This window comes from Mesoplodon bidens (assembly GCF_964165515.1).
Source record: "Mesoplodon bidens genome assembly, chromosome: 8".
In the NCBI taxonomy this organism is placed as follows: domain Eukaryota; kingdom Metazoa; phylum Chordata; class Mammalia; order Artiodactyla; family Ziphiidae; genus Mesoplodon; species Mesoplodon bidens.
The window spans coordinates 24443687-24470721 of record NC_138165.1 but is presented as its reverse complement, the minus strand read 5'-3'; the positions used below and the strand labels follow the sequence as shown (position 1 = coordinate 24470721).

Genomic DNA, 27035 nt, shown 5'->3' with positions numbered 1-27035 from the left:
GATTTTATTGACTTCTTCCCTACCCCTTCTCAGGGGAAAAACAGGTTTTGTTTTTAACTACAATTCATCTCAACATTCCTTGAATTCCTATAAATATATGCTATTTTGACTTTTCCCTTTGAACTGATTATTAACATCTGCCTGGTTTCCTCATATCACATGAGAAAATACATTTTTATGGCAGGGGGCGGCTGTGTCGAGTCTTCGTTGCAGCTCACGGGCTTCTCTCTTCTTGTGGTGAGAAAATACATTTTTAACACATGTTCATCTTCATTTCTGTAGGAGAGACACGATTTTACCTCTTCCTGAACATTATATTTAAATAATACTTTACCCTTTAGGAATCTTCTGTTGTCTGCTGACATTCTAGTCAGGTTATTTATATTCTCAAAGTAAATTCCACCTGATTTGGTCTTGTTGCATAATTTCTCTGCTCATAAAACTCAGTGTACTAAAAATATACCAGTTGGTCCCTATAGCTACAGAGGATGGCTATTCTATTTTTAGGTCCAGAGCTTATTAGAGTAGGGTCATGCATCTACTTTTGTTTGAAAGCAAACTTTTGCTTTTGAGAAAAAAATTCAATGTTTAGGTCTTAAATAATTAATTTACAGTTCTACTGTATTATATGGTGAAATGTTATCCGGAAGAACAATTTTGCAGTGTCTATTCAAACTAAAAATGTGCAAACCCTCAGTATTTACTGTAGAGGAACACTCACACATGTACACATGAAAACATATATAAGAATGTTCACTGAAGCACTGTTCACAGTCATTTTAAAAATGGAAGTAAATATATACCAATAGGGGAATAACTAAACTGCTTTATAGCATAACATGCATGGTTTTAAGGAATGATGTAGAACTACAGGAACTAACATGAAGAGGTCACCAAGACAAACTATTGAATAGTATAGTTATAAGCTATAAAATAAGTAATACAGTATGACACCACTTAGGAAAAGCACATGCACATGCAATAATATATATTTATAGCATAGAGAGATATCCGGAAAAATATTCAAATGGTACCTATAGGAAGCTGGGAGGTAACTGAACTGAGGGGCCCAAGGGAAAAGCAAAAAAGGGACTTTAGTAGTGTCTGTAAAAAAAATTTTTTAATAAAGAACGTCACCTTTAAAAAAACAGAAATCAAGATTAACTTCCATACAACCTAACAGTGGAGTCTCAGACACATTAGAATGGGGGCCCCCAACATTTTGAAAAGAGGAGATCATGGCCTTTCCGTCAAATCACGAGATCTTTGCAGGTGGTTGAAGGTAAAATACTTTATCAGGCCTATGAGACTGAGGTAAAAAGAGGAAAGTTCTTGAATACACTCTACTCATTGATGAAAATCCTGGACAAGCAGTGAAAGCTGAGGGGCTGGTGGTGGCCCCAAGTGGTGTGGCAGCCCAATGGTGCTGAAACTGAGCAGGGTCCTCCCAGGTACAAAAGCCTCTCGATAACCCCTATTTCTTGTTTGTAGAAAAAGGCTTCAGTCTCCCAGGCCCTCTCCTGAGTTCCAAGGAACAGACTCAAGCAGTTACTAATTAGGGATGTGAAGAAATGCAGAGGAAAAGCAGTCAACAAACATAGTTCAGCAATAGAGTCCTAGTTCCTCCTCAAAGGGTATACACAACAATCTGACATATATTTTTGAGTTGTTCTGCAGGAACTAAGACCCATACACAGATGGAGGATGGCGACTATGTGCTGACCACAAGCACGTAAACCCTAGACTGACTGGAACCAGAGGGGTGATGATTAAAATTCTTGAAACACCACCCCATAACCTCACCACCAGCCAATGAGAAGAAAGCCATGCACCGTGCAGCACTCACCCAAAATGCTGTCTTTAAAAGCCCTTCCCTGAAAGCCATCAGCGAGTTCGGTACTTTTGACCATGAGGTGCCCGTTCTATTTGCTTAGCCATGCCATAAATGTACTTCTCTTCACCACAACCCAGTGTCAATAAGTTGCCTTTGCTATGCGGGTGAGTGGACCCAAGTTTGGTTCAGTAATAGTGTTACAACCCCAAACAAATACTGATTATTTATTTGATAGTCCTGCATTAGTCCACAATATGTTTCCATTGATTACCTAAGTAATCATCTTGATGACATAATTGATTTTGGCCTTATATTGCTGAATAATTATTTTCCTTTACCCAAAAGAATCTTGAATTAAAAGAAATTAAGTAAACACTGTTGATTAATACAGTACTGTTACAATAGCAGTAAGTCCAAAATAAAATTCACACACCAATTATACCTTTTCTGCATTTTTATAACAGAAATGTCAAATAAAACTCAAATTTAAAATAATTTTTTTCTCATATCTAGATAGTGAAGGGGATCAGAATATGCCACCCCAAGATATGCCACTTTAGCATAAGGATTATTTTGAGCTGAAGGCAATTAAGAAAGAGCAAACACAGGAGGAGCTATCTGCCCTCCCCATTTCAGCCTAAAAGTAGGGCACAGATTTAATTTCCCCTTGTAAATGTGTCCTCCTCTCCCAAAACAGAAGGAGGAGAACAGAAGGACTTCAGAGACACCCAAGATGACTTGAATCTGCATAATAACCCTTACTAAACAACCCTTATTTACTATACATTTCCTAATCACCTTCCCACAATTTACCACCTCCCTCAGAAGCCCAGACTCCCTTTTCCTTTGTCTCTTAACACCCTTTATTAAAATGGCATAAAAGCCCCTGGGTGTAACTGCCTCTTTGGGGCTTTTATTTGCCTGCTGTGAGCCCCTCCTTACCCATATGCATATGAAATAAATCTTTTCTCCTGTTAATGTCTCTTTTGTAAGTTTAATTTGTAGGCCCCAGACAGTGAACTTAAGAGGGTAGAGAAGTTTCTCCTCCCCAACTACAGCATTTAGATGTCTTAGATATCATTATTTAAGTACTGACTTGGAACAGTCTTTTCAAACTCACAGACAGTGCAGCATTACACTAATAATCAAAATAAAGTATTAGTCAGTAATATGACCACCTTACAACCAATTTGAAATTGATTCAATTGAAATCATACAAATAATGTTTATGAATGATCCCAAACTAGTTTACTTGCAAATAGATCAAACTGGGAATTTAAATGTTATATGCAATAATAAAAATATGCTATGTGTATATAAACATTAATACGCTTATTTCTAAGTTTTTAAAGTGCATAATAACAGTCAATGAACTTTTTTCAGACTAAAACTGGTTGAAGTCAATATGACTAAGTAAGACATGATTTTACATTAGTACTTGTGCTGAATTATATGCTTTGGTTTCCCTAATTTTCTATATTTAGTAGGTAACATTTCTTTTATGATAGCATATCATGAGTAGAAAAAAGGGGAAATGAGGAGAACAAAAAACTCCTAAATAAAAATAAAGGTGACAAGCCTCTTAGATAGCCTAATCCACCAGAGGGGCAGACAGCAGAAGCAAAGAACTACAATCCTGCAGCCTGTGGAACAAAAACCACATTCACAGAAAAGACAGACAAGATGAAAAGGCAGAGGACTATGTACCAGATGAAGGAACAAAATAAAACCCCAGAAAAACAACTAACTGAAGTGGAGATAGGCAACCTTCCAGAAAAAGATTTCAGAATAATGATAGTGAAGATGATCCAGGACCTCGGAAAAAGAATGGAGGCACAGATCAAGGAGATGCAAGAAATGTTTAACAAAGACCTAGAAGAACAAACAAACAGAGATGAGCAATACAATAACTGATATGAAAAATACACTAGAAGGAATCAATAGCAGAATAACTGAGGCAGAAGAACTGATAAGTGACCTCGAAGACAGAATGGTGGAATTCACTTCTGAGGAACAGAATAAATAAAAAAGAATGAAAAGAAATGAAGACAGCCTAAGAGACTCTGGGACAACATAAATGCAACAACATTCGCATTATACGGGTCCCAGAAGAAGAGAGAGAGAAAGGACCCAAGAAAATATTTGAAGAGATTATAGGTGAAAACTTCCCTAACATGGGAAAGGAAATAGCCACCCAAGCCCAGGAAGCACAGAGAGTCCCATACAGGATAAACCCAAGGAGAAACACGCTGAGACACATAGTAATCAAATTGACAAAAATTAAAGACAAAGAAAAATTACTGAAAGCAGCAAGGGAAAAATGAAAAAATAACATACAAGGGAACTCCCATAAGGTTAACAGCTGATTTCTCAGCAGAAACTCTACAAGCCAGAAGGGACTGCCATGATATACTTAAAGTGTTGAAAGGGAAGAAACTACAACCAAGATTACTCTACCTGGCAAGGATCTCATTTAGATTTGATGGAGAAATCAAAAGCTTTACAGACAAGCAAAACCTAAGAGAATTCAGCACCACCAAACCAGCTCTACAACAAATGCTAAAGGAACTTCTCTAACTGGGAAACACAAGAGAAGAAAAGGACCTAAAAAAACAAACCCCAAACAATTAAGAAAATGGTCAAAGGAACATACATATCGATAATTACCTTAAACGTGAATGGATTAAATGCTCCAACCAAAAGACACAGACTGGCTGAATGGATACAAAAACAAGACCCATATATATGCTGTCTACAAGAGACCCACTTCAGACCTAGGGACACATACAGACAGAAAGTCCAGGGATGGAAAAAGATATTCCATGCAAATGGAAATCAAAAGAAAGCTGGAGTAGCAATACTCATATCAGATAAAATAGACTTTAAAATAAAGACTGTAAGGGCTTCCCTGGTGGCGCAGTGGTTGAGAGTCCACCTGCCGATGCAGGGGACATGGGTTCGTGCCCTGGTCCGGGAAGATCCCACATGCCGCAGAGCGGCTGGGCCCATGAGCCGTGGCCGCTGAACCTGTGCCACCGGAGCTTGTGCTCCGCAACGGGAGAGGCCACAACAGTGAGAGGCCCGCATACCGCAAAAAAAATAAAATAAAAATAAAGACTATTACAAGAGACAAGGAAGGACACTGCGTAATGATCAAGGGATCAATCCAAGAAGAAGATATAACAATTATAAATATATATGCACCCAACATAGGAGCACCTCAATACATAAGGCAACTGCTAACGGCTATAAAAGAGGAAATCAACAGCAACAATAATAGTGGGGGACTTTAACACCTCACTTACACCAATGGACAGATCACCCAAAATGCAAATAAATAAGGAAACAGAAGTTTTAAACAACACAGTAGATCAGATAGATTTAATTGATATTTATAGGACATTCCATCCAAAAACAGCAGATTACACTTTCTTCTCAAGCGCACATGGAACATTCTGCAGGATATGTCACATCTTGGGTCACAAATCAAGGCTCAGTAAATTTAAGAAAATTGAAATCACATCAAGCATCTTTTCTGACCACAACGCTATGAGATTAGAAATGAATTAAAGGGAAAAAAACGTAAAAAGCACAAACACATGGAGGCTAAACAATACGTTACTAAATAATCAAGAGATCACTGAAGAAATCAAAGAGGAAATCAAAAAATACCTAGAGACGAATGACAATGAAAACACGACGATCCTAAACCTATGGGATGCAGCAAAAGCAATTCTAAGAGGGAAATTTATAGCTATACAAGCCTACCTCAAGAAAGAAGAAAAATCTCAAATAAACAATCTAACCTTACACCTAAAGGAACTAGAGAAAGAAAAACAAACAAAACCCAAAGTTAGCAGAAGGAAAGAAATCATAAAGATCAGAGCAGAAATAAATGAAATAGAAACAAAGAAAACAATAGCAAAGATCAATAAAACTAAAAGCCAGTTCTTTGAGAAGATAAACAAAATTGATAAAACATTTGCCAGACTCATCAAGAAAAAGAGGAAGAGGACTCAAGTCAATAAAAATTAGAAATGAAAAAGGAGAAGTTACAACAGACACCGCAGAAATACAAAGCATCCTAAGAGACTACTACAAGCAACTCTATGCCAATAAAATGGACAACCTGGAAGAAATGGACAAATTCTTAGAAAGGCATAGGCTTCCAAGACTGAACCAGGAAGAAATAGAAAATATGAACAGACCAATCATGAGTAATGAAATTGAAACTGTGATTAAAAATCTTCCAACAAACAAAAGTCCAGGACCAGATGGCTTCACAGGTCAATTCTATCAAACAAATATATTTAGAGAAGAGCTAACACCCATCCTTCTCAAAATCTTCCAAAAAATTACAGAGGAAGGAACACTCCCAAACTCATTCTAGGAGGCCACCATCACCCTGATACCAAAACCAGACAAAGATACTACAAAAAAAGAAAATTACACACCAATATCACTGATAAATATAGATGCAAAAATCCTCAACAAAATACTAGCAAACAGAATCCAACAACACATTAAAAGGATCATACACCATGATCAAGTGGGATTTATCCCAGGGATGCAAGGATTCTTCAATATACGCGAAGTCAATCAATGTGATACACCATATTAACAAATTGAAGAATAAAAACCATATGATCATCTCAATAGATGCAGAAAAAGCTTTTGACAAAATACAACACAGATTTATGATAAAAACTCTACAGAAAGTGGGCATAGAGGGAACCTACCTCAACATCATAAAGGCCATATACGACAAACCCAGAGCAAACATCATTCTCAATGGAGAAAAACTGATAGCATTTCCTCTAAGGTCAGGAACAAGACAAGGATGTCCACTCTCACCATTATTATTCAACATAGTTTTGGAAGTCATAGCCACGGCAGTCAGAGAAGAAAAAGGAATAAAAATTGGAAAAGAAAAACTGTCACTGTTTGAAGATGACATGATACTATACCTAGAGAATCTTAAAGATGCCACCAGAAAACTCCTAGAGCTAATCAATGAATTTGGTAAAGTTGCAGAATACAAAATTAATGCACAGAAATCTCTGGCATTCCTATACACTAATGATGAAAAATCTGAAAGAGAAATTAAGGAAACACTCCCATTTACCACTGCAACAAAAAGAATAAAATACCTAGGAATAAACCTTCCTAGGAAGACAAAAGACCTGTATGCAGAAAACTATAAGACACAGAAAACTATAAGACATTTCTTTCTTTAAGATGAAAGAAATTAAAGATGATACCAACAGATGGAGAGATATACCATATTCTTGGATTGGAAGAATCAATATTGTGAAAATGACTATACTATGCAAAACAATCTACAGATTCAATGCAATCCCTATCAAACTACCAATGGCATGTTTTACGGAACTAGAACAAAAAATCTTAAAATTTGTATGGAGACACTAAAGACCCCGAATAGCCAAAGCAGTGTTGAAGGAAAAAAGATGGAGCTGGAGGAATCAGACTCCCTGACTTCAGACTATACTACAAAGCTACAGTAATCAAGACAATATGGTATTGGCATAAAAACAGAAACATACATCAATGGAACAAGATAGAAAGCTCAGCGATAAACCCACGTACCTATGGTCAAGTAATCTATGACAAAGTAGGCAAGGATATACAATGGAGAAAAGACAGTCTCTTCAAGTGCTTGGAAAACTGGACAGCTACATGTAAAAGAATGAAATTAGAACACTCCCTAACACCATACACAAAAATAAACTCCAAATGGATCAAGACCTAAATGTTAGACCAGACACTATAAAACTCTTAGAGGAAAACATAGGAAGAATACTCTTTGACATAAATCACAGCAAGATCTGTTTTGATCCAACTCCTAGAGTAATGGAAATAAAAACAAAAATAAACAAATGGGACGTAATGAAACTTCAAAGCTTTTGCACAGCAAAGGAAACCATAAACAAGACGAAAAGACAACCCTCAGAATGGGAGAAAATATTTGCAAACGAATCAATGGACAGAAGATTAATCTCCAAAATATATAAACAGCTTATGCAGCTCAATATTAAAAAAACAAACAACCCAATCCAAAAATGGGCAGAAGACCTAAATAGACATTTCTCCAAAGAAAACATACAGATGGCCAAGAAGCATATGAAAAGCTGCTCAACATCACTAATTATCAGAGAAATACAAATCAAAACTACAATGAGGTATCACCTCACACCAGCTAGAATGGGCATCATCAGAAAGTCTACAAACAACAAATGCTAGAGAGGGTATGGAGAAAAGGGAACCCTCTTGCACTGTTGGTGGGAATGTAAATTGGTACAGCCACTATGGAGAACAGTATGGAGGTTCCTTAAAAATCTAAAAATAGAATTACCATATGATCCAGCAATCCCACTACTGGGCATATACCCAGAGAAAACCATAATTCAAAAAGACACATGCACCCCAATGGTCACTGCAGCACTATTTACAACAGCCAGGTCATGGAAGCAACCTAAGTGCCCATCAACAGACGAATGGAGAAAGAAGATTTGGCACATATATACAATGGAATGTTACTCAGCCATAAAAAGGAACGAAATTGGGTCATTTGTTGAGACATGGATAGATCTAGAGACTGTCATACAGAGTGAAGTAACTCAGAAAGAGAAAAGAAATATCGTATATTAACGCATATATGTGGAACCTAGAAAAATGGTATAGATGAACCGGTTGGCAGGGCAGAAACTGAGACACATATGTAGAGAACAAATATATGGACACCAAAGGGGGAAAGCGGTGGGGGGGTGGGGGTGGGATGAATTGGGAGATTGGGATTAACATGTATACACTGATGTGTATAAAACTGATGACTAATAAGGACCTGCTGTATAAAAAAAAAGTGTCTTCTTGATAAAATGTTTAAAATTTTAAAAAATAAATTAAAAATAAAATTAGTAACATGAAACACTTTATAATTATTGAGGAGAGACTCCCTACAAAAGCCTTTAGATTCAGAAAAATCTTTAAGAGCATCTTGAAGTGAACAGAGAACTTTCAATACAGAAACAAGGCAGAGATTATTTTAATGATGTAGTTTCATGATAGATTATCTTTCTGTAATACTAATCACAGAATTGCTTTAAAGCACTGCAACAGTTATGGATCTCCCCAAATGCTTGGCAGGATGCCTTTGTGCACTCATTTACTAAAGGTGGCTTTTGCAGCTTAAAGCATCCTTCAGAAATATTAATTTCTAGTTATTTTAGATAACTCTCTTAGAAGATTCTGCTCTCTTTCACCAGTATTCTTATCAAATAAAATAAAAGGTAAAGTTAAGTTTCTCTAAGAGGCCAGGAACAGAACAGAATTAAATGAACTGGCACTAGAAGAGGGGAAAGGAAACAGGAAAGGACCCAGTTTCAGACAAGTGATTATGATTCAGGTCTTTGCCAACTCTCTCACTAACGTATTTGGTTGTGATTGGTATGTCTATTCTGGAAAACAATGCTTATGAGTAACTCATTTTGTAGCTTGAGAAGAGAAATTTAGGTGCAGCGTCAAGTTTCTGAAGGTTGAAGTTTAAGTTTCCTAAGGTTGTTATGTGGGGAAGGATTTGACTGATTCTGCAAAAGTCCAAGGACAAAACTAGAATTGAAACTAGAAGGTTCAGAGAGAGAGCATTTAATACAGCTGAAAAACAAACCTTTCAGCTAGAGCTCTTGGAAGACAGAATGGCTGCAAACGAAGTCATTAATTCCCCTGGAAGGCACAAAGCTATCTCAGAGATATGGTATAGAGGTTGGACTGGATGGTCTCTTAAAACATCCTATGACTCCACTGAAATAGGACCTTTGACAAACTATTGGTATTCAAGCTTCTAAACTTGTCCTATACAAATCATAGCCCTCAATACATGATAGTTGACAATTTTGATAGTTCTCTGAAACAGAGAAAACGGTGGATCATCATAGTGAACTAAGACATGATTAAGAAATGTAATGGAAAAACACAAGTCCATTTCTACTAATCATCTCTCTTTATGCCCATGAATAAAGAGCTCATCTTAGTTCAAAGATGAATATTTGAGAGGATGAGTAAAGTGAAGTCATCAGAACCTGTACGGGTGGAAAATGACAAGCATTTCTAGCAGACAAGGATGAATGAAGAAGAAAAACTTCAATTTGCTAATAAGCAGATAAAGTAGTAGCACAAGTAACTACCTAAAGCAAAATCAGCAATGTAGAAGCTTAGTTGAACAATATCTCCTCAGAAACTCCTTGGAACTTTATTTTTAACTCTCTCAGGAATAACTCAGAAGTCAAATTTATGTGTCAAAACATCTTCAAGATGTTATTTTTTGCAATATCATAACTAAAGACTTGCAGTGCTAAACATATACCAGTCTCAGCAGCAGTGGGCAACACAGTAGAATCTTCAAAGATGAGTAAAGGGCCAAATGGAGTCTGGTCTCTGTGCTGCCTCAGTACCTAGCTTCAGTACCTAGCTGGTGATGACTCACCTGTGGGAGGGCTGAGTCTACTCCAGGTCTCCCTCCAGGAGATTACTCCATACCAGGGCATGCATGAACTATCCTCTTTTTTCAAAGATTTTAAAGAAAAGTGTGCTGACTTAACATCTCTGTAGGTCAGAATCATTTGTGGGCTTCCTATACATACAGATTTCTGAGCTCCGTTACGAAAGATCATACTTCAAAAGGTCTAAGAAGGGGCCTGAACACATGTATTTTTTTAAAGGATCTAGAGGTGATTCTGATGCCCTTCCAGGATTGAGAAGGAATGGTTAAGGAGGTAGGTGCAGGGGGGAAAAAAAAAAAAAAAGGTAATCTTGGGACTTCCCTGGTGGTGCAGTGGTTAAGAATCTGCCTGCCAATGCAGGGGACATGGGTTCGAGCCCTGGTCCAGGATGATCCCACATGCCTCGGAGCAACTAAGCACATGCGCCACAACTACTGAGCCTGTGCTCTAGAGCCCAGGAGCCACAACTACTGAGCCCTCATGCTGCAACTACTGAAGCCTGAGTGCCTAGAGCCCATGCTTTGCAACAAGAGAAGCCACCACAATGAGAAGCCCACACACCACAACGAAGAGTAGCCTCTCGCTCACCGCAACTAGAAAAAGCCTGCACGTAGCAACGAAGACCCAATGCAGCCAAAAATAAATAAATAAAAGGTAATCTCATGAAATCCCTGCCTAATTTTGTAAATTCATTCCTCTGTGACTAACTATGTGCTTTCAGAGTTATTCAATGTTTTTTTAAACCAGATGTCACAATAACAAAATCCATTTCAATATTTTTTTAAACAATGAAGACGCAATTCTTTTCAACAGTATATCACAAGAAAATTACCACGACTTTATATTACCTAATATATAGTCCACATACAAATTTCTCCAACTGTACCCAGAATGTGTAGCTTTAAAAAAAAAAAAATATATATATATATATATATATATGTGTGTGTGTGTATAAAACCAGGACTCTATCGAGGTGCATGCATTGCATTTGGTTGGCATGCCTCTTTAGTCTCCTTTACTTTAGAATGGTCCCACAACTGTTATTTCTTTTATGAAAATGAAATTATTTAAAAGCCCAGAACAGTTGTGTCTTATAGAATGTACACATTCTGGATTGGTCTGACTTATACTTCATAAACAGATTTAAGTTAAACATTTTAGGCAGAAATACTACATAAATGATGTTGTATATGTTTCATTGCATCATTTAGGAGACACGAGTCAGTCTGTCCCATTGCAGGTAATGGTAGATTTGATCAGCTGACTGAAGGTGTGACTGTTAGACCCCTCCACTATGAAGATGTATTTTTCTCTTTGCAATTCATAAATAATCAAGACCATGTGATTATTCTGTTTACCTACAACCTTTTATTCAATGTTTTAATGTCTAGTGATGATCCTTGCCTGACTCAATTTTATCAGTGCAAATCATTATCATTCTTTCTACATTTTTAGGCACTAGTGCTGGAAAGAACAATTTTCTCCCCTTTCTTTTCCCTCTTTGTATTGGGATAGGGTTTTTTGTAAGTATCATTATAGACTTACACATTCTTTTTTCATTCAATGTGTTGTAATTCATTACTATCATTATTCTTTTTGATGTCAAATTGTCCCAAATTTTGCTTTGGGGAACTCTTCAAGTGGGCTCCTATGTGTTTTTGACACATCCTCATCCATTTTTGAGCCCTTCTTGCTTTCTGACATAAGATGTTCCTGGACCTCTCTGCCCCATATTCTACAATCAGGAATTTCCCTAAGGAGCACTGGCTCCTTTTAGTAGGAAGCAGTATTTGGAAACTAAAATTTGGGCACTGGGTTTATTCGTTCTTACTGGGGCATCACTGCTTCTAAGCCCTTTCCATAAACTGAGATGGAAAATACATTTTTAAAAATCTGTGATGTCATAGGTATTTATTAATACCTCCAATTCAAATTCAATACCACAGTGTGCCTCTCAATTTCCCCCATTCCATCTTAATATCTCCTAAAAACCTTTGTTCCCTAAAATCCAATCTAATTACTTATTTGCTCTATCCTATAATACAAGAAAATAACTGCAGAACTTCTAAACAAGTACCACTAACAATAACAAATCTAATAACTATAGTTAAAAGATCTTTTTGTAGGTTATGGACCTTAGACTATTTCCTTCTATGTTTGTATAGCCAAAATAATATGTTTTAAAACTACTTAATTTTGAGTGATTATGTTATGCATTTGTTAGGTTCATTTGTTGCTATTTGTATTCAATTTTAGGGTTTTTTTAATCATTTTTATTTAATTTCGTTACTTGAATATGTGAAACACTTGCATAGTTCAAAAGTCAAAACTATATAAAAACACACCCTCAGAGGAATCTCACTTCCATCCTTATCCCCTCTACATTGCTCCTCACCCAGTCCTTATGGAAAACTATTTCACGCGTATCTGGGTTAACTCTCCTGTGTTTCTCTTTTGCAAAAATAAACTTTATTTTTCTCTTATTTTCCCTTCTTTATTACTAAAAAGGGACCATAATTACTATATATACATTTTGCATATGGAAATCATTCCATATCAGCTCGTATAAATCTTCCTTATTCTTTTTAGCATTATAATTTATTCAATCAGTCGCCTATGAGCATTTAGAGTTTTTCCAATATTCTGCTATTACAAGTAATCCTACCATGAAAAACTCTGAGCACATGCTATTCCATATTTGTATAGGCAATTCATCAGAGTAAATCTCTAGAATTTGGACTGGTAGGTCAAAGGGTAAATGCACGTTAGATATTACAAAACTCTCATAAAGTTGTAGCATTTCACAGTCCCATCAGCAGTATATGCATGCCTATTTTCTCACAGGTTTACCAGCTAAGGAGTATAGTCTATGTTTTCGAACTTCTGCCAGTCTGAAAAGTGAACATTTTCACTGTGTTTTAATTTGCATTTCTATTATTAATGAAGCGGAACATCTTTTCATACACTGTCATGTCATGTATGTCGTATCTCTTTCGGTGAACTGTCCGTGATTTTGCTTTTGACGTTTGCTTTATAAAATCATGATTTAAATAGTTTTTTAATGGAAAAATTACTTCAATAATGCTACGATGATGCCTTCCAACTCTGTTTTAAAAAGTAAAGAATAAAACTAAAAAGTGGAAGAATGTACAAATTCACTGAAAAGAATACTAACATCACTTAAAACTATCCTGTCTTATTCTACCCTGTGTTCCAAACAGTCCATTAAAAGGTGGTAGTTATTTCAAGTGAGACGAACGTTAAGAAAAATGCATTCAAGTTACAATTTTATGATGCTAAGTAGCATCAAAAGTTAATCCCACAAATAACCATGTCACTGAGGAAGGTCAAAGTTTGGGAAACATAAATGATTGAGAGACATTTCGTTGTAATGGTTTCATTACACCCACCTCATTAGTACAGGTAATTCTCCGAGGATGAGGGGCTTCTTGTTGCAGTTGATATACTGGGAAGTTAGAAAATAAAACATGTCAGTTTCCCTTATGTAGAACATCTGAATATATTAGGAATCAAAACCTGCCTGCTTTTTTTATGTTCATAAGAAAACTGTGGTACGGTCCTATTTGTTATTAAATTAAATTTTTTGCTATGAAGCAAAGAAAGTAAACCAAACTAAATTTAGTGAAAGCCCAGGAGCAAACACAAATAAGAAAATCATAATCCACAGAAGTGTTATAAAAAACCAGTATTGGATATTTGGCTCTCTTCTCCATAATCTGGTCATTTATTTTCCCCAATTTTTGTGGATATATTACATAAAGCATGCCTCTGCTATAAACAAATACTAGTTGTATATTTTAAAAGTACATTATTAAGTATCAAACTTGAAACTAAAATTAGGATTTATAGGCTAGATGTAACACATACACTGTTTTTCTCCCCTATTTATATTGTGATCATCTATCTTCAAAGATAATCTCCCCTAGAAACAAAATTTCTGAGCCAAAGTTACCACCACTTATTCAACTAGAGTAAATGCAGCAAAAGAGAGAATTCAGACACTTAAATAGCTTGCCAGAGGATAATTTTTAGGGTATCTGAAAATGGACTGGTGAAAATTATACCAATACCATGTCCTTCTAAGACTCACTTCAGGCTCTTGACTTAAAATAAAGAAAAAATGAATAGAACGTGTAGTTATCAGAGAAAGTGTGTTTATGTAGGTCTAAGTTTATCTCCTGGAGAAAATCTGTTTTCTATTTCTATACATGTAATCACATATAACTGAATTTAATACTACATTTAGGGCTTCCCTGGTGGCGCAGTGGTTGAGAGTCTGCCTGCCGATGCAGGGGACACGGGTTCGTGCCCTGGTCTGGGAAGATCCCACATGCCGCGGAGCGGCTGGGCCCGTGTGCCATGGCCGCTGAGCCTGCACGTCCGGAGCCTGTGCTCCACAACGGGAGAGGCCACAGCAGTGAGAGGCCCACGTACCGAAAAAAAAAAAAAAAAAAAAAATACTACATTTAAATACATAGACATTTGGTCAATATAACATCAAACTACCCAGCATCTGGGGTTGTTAGACAATGTATGGCTCACATTTCAACTGTCATTATATAGACTCCACCTCTGATCATATTCATTCATATATAGTATAGGGACATATATAAACATATACAATTAGACTATGTATATGTATATATGTGTGTATACATACACTAAATATACTGAGAACAGACACACATCACTGTTCCTTATTGCTATGTAAAAGCAACAAGAGTATTGCAGTTGCAAATCTGAACTCCTGAACCAGACCACCTGGGGTCTGAACACTGGGGCTCTGCCTCTAACAATGCATACTGAGCCTCGGCTTTCATTATTTGAAAATGGGGATAATAATAGTTTCTACTTCATAGATTACTGAAAGGATTAAACACTATATGTGAAAGACTTAAAATAGTCTCTGGCACATGGTAAACACTCAATAAAGATTAGCTATTATTATATGTAGGTGACTGATACTAATACATAAAATTCTTTACAATAATATTTGGGTACCAGGATGCATCTACAGTTCATCACCAAAACATAACAACATGGTAATGCTATAATTTAAAAGGCGCTAAGAAGATACAGCATTACTGTTTAAGAATCAAAAAATAAACAAAACACTTCTCATTTAATAATGTTTGAAATCTACTGAGAGAAATGTATTCCTTTGCCTTATCCTCCTGGTTGCAAAAATCCCTAAGAGACGTAACATAGTTTTTCAAAAATACTACTGTGAATATATTTTTATGGATTAAAGAGATGATATGAAGGGAATAATTTTGAGATGGGGAAGGGAAGAAAGAAAGCACTGAAACTAAATTTGTCTGGCCCTGATAGTGAGAGCACATGTGTACCACTCAGAGATATTTGTAAATCTCCATCCTCCCAAGAGAACCAAATCATGATATGCAAAAAGGTCCATGCTTCAGGTCCATTCCTCCCAGTTGGTAACTATAACTCTAAGATGTGAAAATTCAGTTCACATTTCTATTTTGACCAGCAATTCTCAAAAGATCAATTGTTTCCCTTTGTCAAGCAAATGCTTTGGAAAGTAGGGTCACCTATAGAAACTGAATTATGAAAACTGAATGGTGGTCAAGAAGGACATTAAAAGTTACTACAGAAAGTAAAATGTTGATTTTGATTCAAAGCACAAATACTGTAGTATCTGGTTATCACCAGTAATGCATTTACCTATTCAGCAAGCAAATATTAAGATAAGCCAGTATGAAAAAAAGAGTGAAATATCATCATGTGAGAATTTCACCCTTTGTTTTAATCAGAGTTTCAAAGAGTATAGTTCTATTTCATGGAGAGGAGTAATTTTTAGACAAATGCCTCCTTATTGGCTACCAACGGTTAGTCTATCTTTAAGACTCATTTTTAATAAAAATATATATAAAGGGAGGGCCTTTGGATATTGTATAACTGAATATAACATATGAACTCAGGGAATACCCATCAAAAGGATCATTAAAAAATCATACATTGTAATAAAGAGTAATTAATTCAGGCCCTTCTCAATTTAGAGTTTTTTGGTCATTTAAACCAGAACTCAGCTGAAAATTTAAATGGCACCATCATTAAATGATTCACCAAAAATTAATAGCTAACTTCAAGATGAGAAGACATATGATTAAAGTACTCAACATTTTTCAATCACCTTAGAAGTGTCAATGTTTATGCACTTATTAATGAAATTCTCAGTATCTAGAGACAATACATTGTTAATCACGTTCAGAGATCACAAGTTGGTATCTTGAGGTCAAAACTGGCTCACGTGTGTCGTTTGGTTAGCTGTTTTCCAAATTACAATTTGTTTTTCACATTTAAACGTTAACAGATTTAACAACAACAACAAAAGCAAAAGAGAATTCCAGCTTCTCTTGAAAACTTAGAATATGTGACAACACTGGACTCAGAGTGCTAGATACCCACAGTAAAGGGGAGCTAATGATGAGCTACTCCCTACATACAGGGCATCCTCCCTCTGCTTTCTCACAGTCCCCACCTGCCTCACTTGCCTCATGTATTACATGTTTGGCCCCTGGTTTAATTCAAGCAATACATATTGAAAAGCAACAAAACTGTACTTGTCTTAAAAGAGTTCTCAACTTAGAATCTTGCTAATTCTATTTAATTATTGGTTTGAACTTGTAAGGTTTTAGAATTATGTTTTCACAAGCTCAACTAAACCAAAATCAGAAAGCACAAGAGAGGCATGGGTAAAATAAGTGTCTTATAGAATCACAGTGAAAATAAGTTTCTCATAGAATCACACTGTGAAAAGCTGTTCAGACCCCAACAAGCTGAAGACAGAAAAAAAAAAAAAAATCCTTAACATGCTGCAACTTTTGACATGAAAATGTAACTGTCCCCTTCAGTTTTACAGATGTAGTACAGAATAGAAGTGAACAATCAGAACATTCTGAATAGCTTTCATTCTGCTTGTATCTCCTTATGTGGACTGACATACCTGATTTTTTTAAAATCTCAATCCATTTAGATTTTATCACCATTTTGAGGAGTATTTTAATTACAAAAATTTAAGTCACAATACAGAGAAGATGACGAACGCATTATGGTTTGTCAGTCCCAAAGACGATCAAACAGAATTTGTTAACTATCAACTCTGATCAAGGCATATATATAGGAATTAAACAAAATGTCATGGCTCAATTATTGAGGGTACTGGGCAGGGCCTACTACTCCAGTAACTTAAAATTTCAGTCATTATTGATGAAATACGGGTGTCACAGGCTTGTCAGTTTAAAAAGTTTTTCCTACTAAAATGCACAGACTCTGGGACAGATGAACTTCATTAATAAAGATGAATTTTATTAATAAATACCTTACTGGAGATTATTTACAGCTAGCTAGACATAAAACTATAAAACTGACTGAGTGGTAAAGGCAAAACAAACAAAAAGAAAAAAGAATTCAACCTACATCCCAATTTTTTCTAGGATCAGAATTTTGACAAACACATTTAACAATCTAAACGATCATCACAACAATTACTTCAATGTGACAATGTAACTTTTACATGTTTTCTCATTAGTTAAAATTTGCACATATACAAATTCTTAGAAGACAACATCATGATTTCATAAGGAAATTTCACATGACCAGTTTTAAATATGGACCTTTCTGCTTGGCTTTAGCACAGTTTAATCATAAAATTTCCTTGAACTGGAAGTTTTTGCATTTGATGGTCAGAAAATAAAGTCTATTCTAATAATTTCCTCCCTGTTTCTACTGTTAAAATGATGGGGGGTGGCAGTGCTCTTCAGGCACTTAAGTCACTAAAAGAAACTATAACACTCAGTATTATCACCAAAAAAAAAAAGAAATATGCCATTTTTAAGACAAATGGTAGCTACTATAAGACACAGGAAGATACAGAAAATACAAATGGCATATACCACATTTAGTAATCAATATTCTTCGGGGGAAAAATCACCACCATGATTCAATAACAGTCTGAGGTTTTATAAATGCTCTTACATTAAAATGTGCAAGGCACAAATCAGAGCAAAGAGAATAAAGATAAACTGAAAACCAGAAAATGCAGAAAAGAATTTTAAACAGGCTTGCCGCCAATGAGATTATGAGACAAAATCTCTGAGAGGTAAAGAACATCAGTCATTTTTATACATTCTTTGAACTATACTCCCCAGAATCAAAATAGAAGCAGCAGGGGTGGGGGAAAACGCATCTATGGCAATATTTTTAGAGACTGTTCATATTTTGCTTACTATAATTAGCCCCCAGTGGCAACCTATTACAATAAACTATCCGTTGCTCTGGGAACATAAAACCAAGTAAGAATCTGAATTGCTGCTCTTTCAGTCAGCAAATTTCAGCAACTTACAAATATCAAAATTCAGAATAACTCAACATTTACGAAGATGCTAATAATCTGTATTTAAAGTATAGGTTTTTTAGGTTGCTTATTTGACTCTATAGACAACAAACAAAAGTTTACAGTACTGGTTTCTGCAACAGTGCATTCATGGATTTTTAAAAAACAACTCTGATTATATTAACCCTATTTCCATTTTTAAAAATTCTGAAACAGCTTTTACTTGATGCAATAATATTCTCTAGGCAACAAGGAAGTGGAAATAAAGAACTAAGAACCTAGACTCTTCAGAAAAAATCTGTATTCTAATGCCAAGTTTAAAGAACAATATAGATTCAATGTCTCTCTTACATTTCGGAAGGCAATTCCTAAAAAAGAAGACCACTTTTTACTCATTCTTTCTAGCAAGATAAGCCTCCTGACTTATCATTATTTATTTATTCCTTTTTTAATATAAGAAACAGGATCTAAGAATATTAGATTCCTTGAATTCTTAGCTTCTCCTTGCATTAGTTTTATCAGCCACTGTCAACAAGTGGTCTCAAGTTCCACAATACGGAATTCCATGCGAGTTCAGAGGGATGAGATGCATTCCTGACATGCAAACCATGACAGACTTTGTGGAAATGCTCCTATTTCCCCAGTTTCTTTTTCTGTGCTATTCACAAATTCTGTTGTGAATTAATTTTTCAATAATAGACACAAAATGGAATGACTCTTCATATCTAATGTTCCTGATATTTTTATATTACTTATAAAGCACTATAACCCACCCAATTTATTTGTATACTTACAGTAAGATTTCCAAACAGGAGGTCTATATTCATCTGTATCTGAAAGAATAAACATCAAATTAACATTACTGAATACTTATATTTTAAATGAGATATTTTAATCATTAATTCATTTAATACATACTTGTTGAGGTCTATTTGTTCTAGGCATTATGCTAGGCACTAAAGGGCATTCAAAGGTTTTTTAACCTTGGTCCTCCCTTCCTTGGAGTACAATTTCACAAAGATGTTCGAAGAAAGTTACTGTATTTATTCAACTACTTATCACATAAAAACGTCATGCTTAATTTTTACTGCTTTTACAGTCACTGAGGTAATATCAATAATGTCTTTGGGCTGAATTCTATGATCATTCCACTGAAAGATCCCTGAAATCATTGGAACTTTTCTATATTTCCCTCCATCACATTTGGGGGAGTCCAGTGAAACTGGTTTTACCAACATCAAGAGAGAAGAACAGCAAGGTACAGACCTTAGTCCTCATACATCCTGGACAATCAAAACCAGGAAATGAGCAACACTTCAATGTAGGACAGTGTATCTAGGGAGCCACAAAGAACATGAGGTGAACATGTGCTCTCCAGGTCCATTTCCCCTCACTCTGCTTGAATGTGAATTAGGAGACAGTGTGAAGAGACAGTGGAGAGAGATGGAAATACAAGCACACGAGGGAGACGAGGGAATTGGAGAAAGGAGAGGGGACAGCGTGGTCTGGGGCTTCTCATTTTGTGAAGCACAGCTGAGGAATAATCTTGCCAGCACAAAGCCCTGCCTGCAAGGCCATGTAGCCAAACCAGCAGACACAGCATTTTGGTGTGGAGAGGTGTGGCCAGACACATCACCTGGCTCTGCTGGCATCCAACAGAAACCCACTGAGGAATCTGATCCTAAAAATCGTGGTCTCCAAGGAGGCAAGAAAACTCCTGGGAAGTTTATTGAGAAGGGTGATTTCTTGTATAGGTAGCTCACATTAAAATGGTCACAGACTCGAAACATTCGGCCCCCAACTCCCAACCTTTAAAATGCAATCTCACACTTCATTTATGATGTGTTATCATAAACCACACAAATACTTTGAGTCAGAGGGCTACAGTAAGACTACTGATGATAGGCAAAAGAACATAAAAGGGAAATTCTAAGTCATGTAGAAATTGCTTGGCACCCAGGAGAAGTTTTCATATATGTTTTCTCAAAGAATGAATAAAAGATTACATGAATAAATGAATGAAGTAATGCAGCAAATACAGCTGACTCTCATTATTCACAGTAGTTATATTCTACAACGTCACCATAAACACTGAATTAACCAATACGGAACCACTGTACCTGGGGAAACACAAATTAGGTTCCTATGAGCCTCTGGTCACAACATTTTCATCAACCAATCAATACATAACTTTGTTTTCTGTGTATTTTTGTTTAAACACACCTTATTTAGTATATATTTTTGATTCATAAACATTGAACTCACAGCCAACTGTACTACAACTCATGCCTCAATGAAACTTATCTGACACATGTACTTTCTCTGTAAGATAACATCACTGTCTTCTTGCACTTAGAAGCACCAGACAGGATTTTGACACTATGCTTAGGGGCCATTTTAAAAAGTAAAATCACCAATAAAAAGCCACAAAAATGCAAAAAATGTGGCAATAAATAGGCTATGAAAAGAACACTTTTTAACAGTATAAGAGCTAAAACAAAGAAGGCAGAGTTGCCTTTCTCAACCTCAGCCGGGAATATTCAGCTCATGCAACTCAATTTGCCACTCTATAAATGTTGGCAAATGACTATGAAAGTGTCACAGGTATTTATTTTAAAAGGGTTACAAATAAATGCTAGCAAGTAAGCAAATCTGCAAGCACAAACAGAATCAAGAATAATGAGGACTGTCTGTATATGAATGAGCAATTATTCAGGAAAACTACCAACTCAGGTAAACTCACATAGGAATGATATTACATTAGGATGAAATATGACCTCAGCACAGTGACATATAGATATATACAGATTTACTTTGCTAGGGGGTGGGGGTGGGGTGTGTGTATGTTTGGAGGGTTAATTATACTGACATTTATCTTAATAAGCAAATTGAATTATATATTTTTAATATGAGGAAGAATTTGCTTCTAAGCATTCAAGTCATTTAATGATTTCATTGATGCCATATAGATGCTGTTACATTGCCATTCAATCCTAGGACAGTTCCAGGTCTAACAGGAGAGTGGACGTTCACTCTCCTGGCACTCACCCATATTCAAGTGTGTGTCTCAGCCTCCTTGCCAGCGTCCAAACAGCATAAGCTGCAGTGACCAGGCACCTCCCGACCCACCACGCGGAAGACGGCACATGCGGCCAGGAAGAGGAAGGGCACTCAACAAGGCTGAGACCCAGTGCAGTAAAGAATTTAACCTTGTGCCCCAGAAGAGGTCTGACTTTTGCCTTCAGCTCCTAGGAGGTAATTTTATTTGTCTGGGAGCCTTGGGCTGGCCAGGGAGTACCAATGTGACTTAGGGTGGGGTTTGGGGTCACACAGTGTCAGTCAAGCTGGAGAATGAGATCAACCATGTGGGCCATCAATCATAAAGCCCTCATTAAAAACTCTGAACTCAGGATTGGGAGAGCTTCCTTGGCTGGAAATACTCCATGTGGATCATCACGCATCAATGCTGGAAGAGTAGGCATCCTGACTCCACAGAGGATAAGAGAAGCTCTGCATTTTGTACTTCTCCCGGACCCTGTCTTATGTGCTTTTCCCTTTGGCTGATTTTTTTTTTTTTAAACCCACATTTGTTTATTTATTTATTTATTTTGGCTGTGTTGGGTCTTCGTTTCTGTGCGAAGGCTTTCTCTAGTTGCGGCAAGCGGGGGCCACTCCTCATCGCGGTGCGTGGGCCTCGCACTATCGCAGCCTCTCTTGTTGCAGAGCAAAGGCTCCAGACGCGCAGGCTCAGTAGTTATGGCTCACGGGCCTAGTTGCTCTGCAGCATGTGGGATCTTCCCAGACCAGGGCTCAAACCCGTGTCCCCTGCATTAACAGGCAGATTCTCAACCACTGCGCCACCAGGGAAGCCCTCCCTTTGGCTGATTTTAATCTGTATCCTTTCCCTGTAATAAATCATGACACTCAGTACAACAGTGTTTAGTGAGTTCTGTGAGTCCTTCTAGAGAATCATCGAACCCAAGCGTGATTTGAGGGAACCCCTTCCAACTTGCAATTGGTGTCAGAAGTGAAAGAAGTGTTTAGGACTGTGCCCTCTCACTTTGCAGTTGGCCCTAGCTCCTTGCAAACTCTGCGCAAAGCCTGTACCTGTGAGCAGGAGGCCCTGGAGATTGCTTTCACTTTGGAGATGGTAAGAGAGTAAGAGGCTAATAATCAAAGTTCTTTCTCTGGGGGATTGTTCATCTAGTCCTAGATAGGGCTTTCTTAGGGGAACATCAACCTTTGCTTGCTGTGTGACTTTAGGAAATTTACTACCTCTCTTTTCTTTATCTATAAAATAGAGTAACAATATCATCTAAAATGGGAATAGTAACAACACAGGTTTGTTGTGAGGATTATATTAGGTATCATACATTAAGCACCTTGCACTCAGGAGACCTTTAGTAAATGAGTACCCTCTCCTGCCTTCACCAAAAGCAAATTTAAAGACACAATGAGGGACTTCCCTGGTGGCGCAGTGGTTAAAAATCTGCCTGCCAATGCAGGGCACATGGGTTCGAGCCCTAGTCTGGGAAGATCCCACATGCCGTGGAACAATTAAGCCTGTGCACCACAACTACTGAGCCCACGTGTCACAACTACTGAAGCCCATGCACCTAGAGCCCGTGCTTCACAACAAGAGAAGCCACCACAATGAGAAGCCTGTGCACCGCAATGAAGAGTAGCTCCCACTCACCACAACTAGAGAAAGCCCACACGCAGCAACGAAGACCCAACACAGCCATAAATGAATGAATGAATGAATGAATGACATTATTTGAGATGCTACAGATCACAATTCTGTGGCCAAATAAAATGAGTATCTGGCAAATAACCAAGAAATATTGGGATTTAAGTTTGTGTTTCCTTTAATATTAAAACAATTCTAATTATTAGTGACATTTAACAACATAGTTTGCGTTTTAAAAGTCTTTTCCTAGCAATCTATTTTTTTTCTGGTGGAAGTGTAAACTGGTGCAATCTCTCTAGAGGACAACTGGCAATACATACCATAAACCTTAAAAGTGTGTAACAGGGCTTCCCTAGTGGCGCAGTGGTTGAGAGTCCGCCTGCCGATGCAGGGGACACGGGTTCGTGCCCCAGTCCGGGAAGGTCCCGCATGCCGCGGAGCGGCTGGGCCCGTGAGCCATGGCCGCTGAGCCTGCGCGTCTGGAGCCTGTGCTCCGCAACGGGAGAGGCCACAACAGCGAGAGGCCCGCGTACCACAAAAAAAAAAAAAAAGTGTGTAACAGGCATCTGTTAAGGAAGAGATTAAATGAGATGCTCCTTGAAAGGGAACGTTTAAAAATTATGACAGGGCTTCCCTGGTGGCTCAGTGGTTGAGAGTCTGCCTGCCGATGCAGGGGACACGGGTTCGTGCCCTGGTCCGGGAGGATCCCACGTGCTGCGGAGCAGCTGGGCCCGTGAGCCATGGCCGCTGAGCCTGCGCATCCGGGGCCTGTGCTCCGCAGCGGGAGAGACCACAGCAGTGAGAGGCCCGCGTACCGCAAAAAAAAAAAAAAAAAAAAATTATGACAGTCTCTCTTATGTTTAGGGGTGGAGACCCTAGGTCACCTTGGTATGGGCCATTTTGTTGAACAAGTTAGGCAAAGGGTAGGCACCACCGTCCTCAGGACTCAGGGAAAAGGGGCTCACTGGGAGGGGGAAGTTGCATGGCTTAGAAAAACATACCTTACACTCTTTTTTTTTTTTTTTTGTGGTACGAAAGTTAGAAAGTCTGACAGATATTTTAAATATTTTTAATCTTTAAAACAGTGTCTCTCAAACTTCTTGGTTTCAAAAACATGGATTCTAAAGGGCTTTTTTTTTTTTTTTTGTACGCGGGCCTCTCACTGTTGTGTCCTCTCCTGTTGCGGAGCACAGGCTCCGGACGTGCAGGCTCAGCGGCCATGGCTCACGGGCTTGGCCACTCCGTGGCATGTGGGATCCTCCCGGACCCGGGCACAAACCTGCGTCCCCTGCATCGGCAGGCGGACTCCCAACCACTGTGCCACCAGGGAAGCCCTAAAGAGCTTTTAATATCTACTGATATTAACCATATTAGAAGTTAAAACAGAAATTTTAATAGTATATATTTGTTAATTTATTAAAAATAATAAACCGATTATATCTTAACATTTTTTTTTTCCTGCAGTACGCGGGCCTCTCACCGTTGTGGCCTCTCCCGCTGCAGAGCACAGGCTCCAGGCGCGCAGGCTCAGTGGCCATGGCTCACAGGCCCAGCCGCTCCATGGCATGTAGGATCTTCCCGGACCAGGGCACGAACCCATGTCCCATTCATCGGCAGGCAGACTCTCAACCCCTGCGCCATCAGGGAAGCCCTATCTTAACATTTTTATGAAAAAAAACTTTAGTTTTCAAGACAAAACATTTGTTTTAAATTTTGCACATCTCTTTAATGTCCAGTATAAGTGAAGACAGCTGGATTCTCCTATCTGCTTCTGCATTCAATCTGTTGTGATATCACATGCCATGTACAGTCTGGAAGATCCAACTAGCCATTTGTGAGAAAATGAGAGTGAAAAAGGCAAATACTGTCTTATTACTATTACTTAAAATAGTTTTGACTTTGTGGAAACTCTGAAAAAACTTGGAGACTTCCAGGAGTCCCTAGAACATGCTGTGAGAACAACTGTTTCAAACCATGATTTCCTTGGCACATTTAGGGTATGGGGCAAGGTGGGATAAGATACATTTCATCTAATAGAAGAAATACAAAAGTTAACTAAGACAGGAAAAGAGAGGAAATCATGAATTCCTTTAGCAGAATGAAGTCCTTTCAGCTCGTTCAAAGGAAGTTAGCAAGAGCCTTCAGCTAGAGGTCTCAAGGACTCCCATCACTTCTTTTTGATTCTGTCAGAAAATCCACCCAAGCCAAGCATATCAACATGACAGACTTCCATCTCTAGAGCATGACTGCGAATGACAGCCTGACAACCTATAACTCAGTGACAGCTAATTTTAAAACCAACTTAAATTCAGGGACAGCTGCTTAAAATAATCTTAGCCTGGTATAGATGAGTGCTTAAATTAAGTATATACCCACAAAATCCATTTTCTCCATTGCCTTTACGTGTAAGTAATACTTTTCATTCACCACACAAAAGAATTTTATATAAATATCAAAATTATGCTGCCATACAGAAACGTTAAGACAATCAGAAAGTTCCATTCATTCAATAAATATGTATTAAACACCTTCTGTGGGTAAGAATGTCAGTTACAAGGTGGGTCCAGATGTAGTTTATGCCTTTAAGGGCAGTAAGAAAAATAAGATGGATATTATTACTTACTAACAAGGTAATATGAGTAATACATAAGAGTATAAGAGTAATACGTAATACTCTTCTACATAATGAGAGTTTCATAAACCATCATCTTGTCAAAATGCTTGACAAGAATAGGTCCCCAATAAGTATTTGCTGAGCTGATGAAAGAATGGAAGGGAAGAAGGAATCACTTTTGGCCAGAGTGTGAAGAAAGACAAATCAGAGGTGATATCATCTGACAGTGGCTCTGAAGGACGGATGATTTTTAAAGTACAGGGGCCGAGGCAAGAAGACTGGAAATAAAAGAGAGAACAACATTCTAAACAGAGGGAACACAGTGAATAGGACACAGGAACAAGAAAGTTCAGAAAGTGTTTGAGGAACAGTAAAAATGCAGAGTGGTTGAAATAGAAGACATGTTGAGGAAAGCTTGAGATTCAGGCCCTGGAGGGAACCTGGGCTGTGCTGCCCAGGAGGAATCCATAAGTAATGCACCATGTGTTTTCCTCTGTTTTGTGTATTAAATACTCAGGTGTCTGAGAGGAATACTATATTAGGCCCAGGTCAATTCTCATGAGTCAGAGAAAACAAGCCAAGCAGCAGGAAGGCCAAAGGTAAGAGAAAAAATCGATGGAGCAAAGACTCAGAGGAGGAGAAAGTAATGGACTCAAAAATCACAGGTGGTGGACAAGGCCTGGGAAGGTGGAGACATGGCTCTACGTCTAATCAACTGGGGAGGTAAAAAGGCGGGTTCTGTTTGAGACATTCTCTTCTGTGACTCTAAGTAAAAATCTAAACAAATAATTCAGGAAAACAAAAGAAAAAATGAGATTGTTAAACTATATGGAAAATAAGTAAAGGCCAAGTTGATTAGCACGTATAGTATGACCTTATTTTTTTTAAAGAAAAGAAAAGATATAAATGTGTATGTGAATGTGTACATGGGGAGGGGCACAGGGACAAGGAGAGAGAATATGAAAGATTCAGAATGACATATGCTAATTTAAGTAATAGTA

The 27035-nt window shown here is 37.6% G+C and overlaps 1 protein-coding gene across 2 annotated transcripts in view; it reads right to left on the bottom strand.

Moving 5' to 3' along the window:
* The window catches only part of CHN1 (chimerin 1), a 196247-nt gene that overhangs the window by 128700 nt on the left and 40512 nt on the right, over nt 1-27035 (bottom strand). For both annotated transcript variants that reach the window (XM_081242992.1, XM_081242993.1), the window contains exons 3-4: nt 19525-19563; nt 13761-13816 (exon numbers count right to left, since the gene is read on the bottom strand). In XM_081242992.1, coding sequence (XP_081099118.1) covers nt 13761-13816; nt 19525-19563 — 95 coding nt within the window. The remainder of the gene's footprint in view (nt 1-13760; nt 13817-19524; nt 19564-27035) is intronic.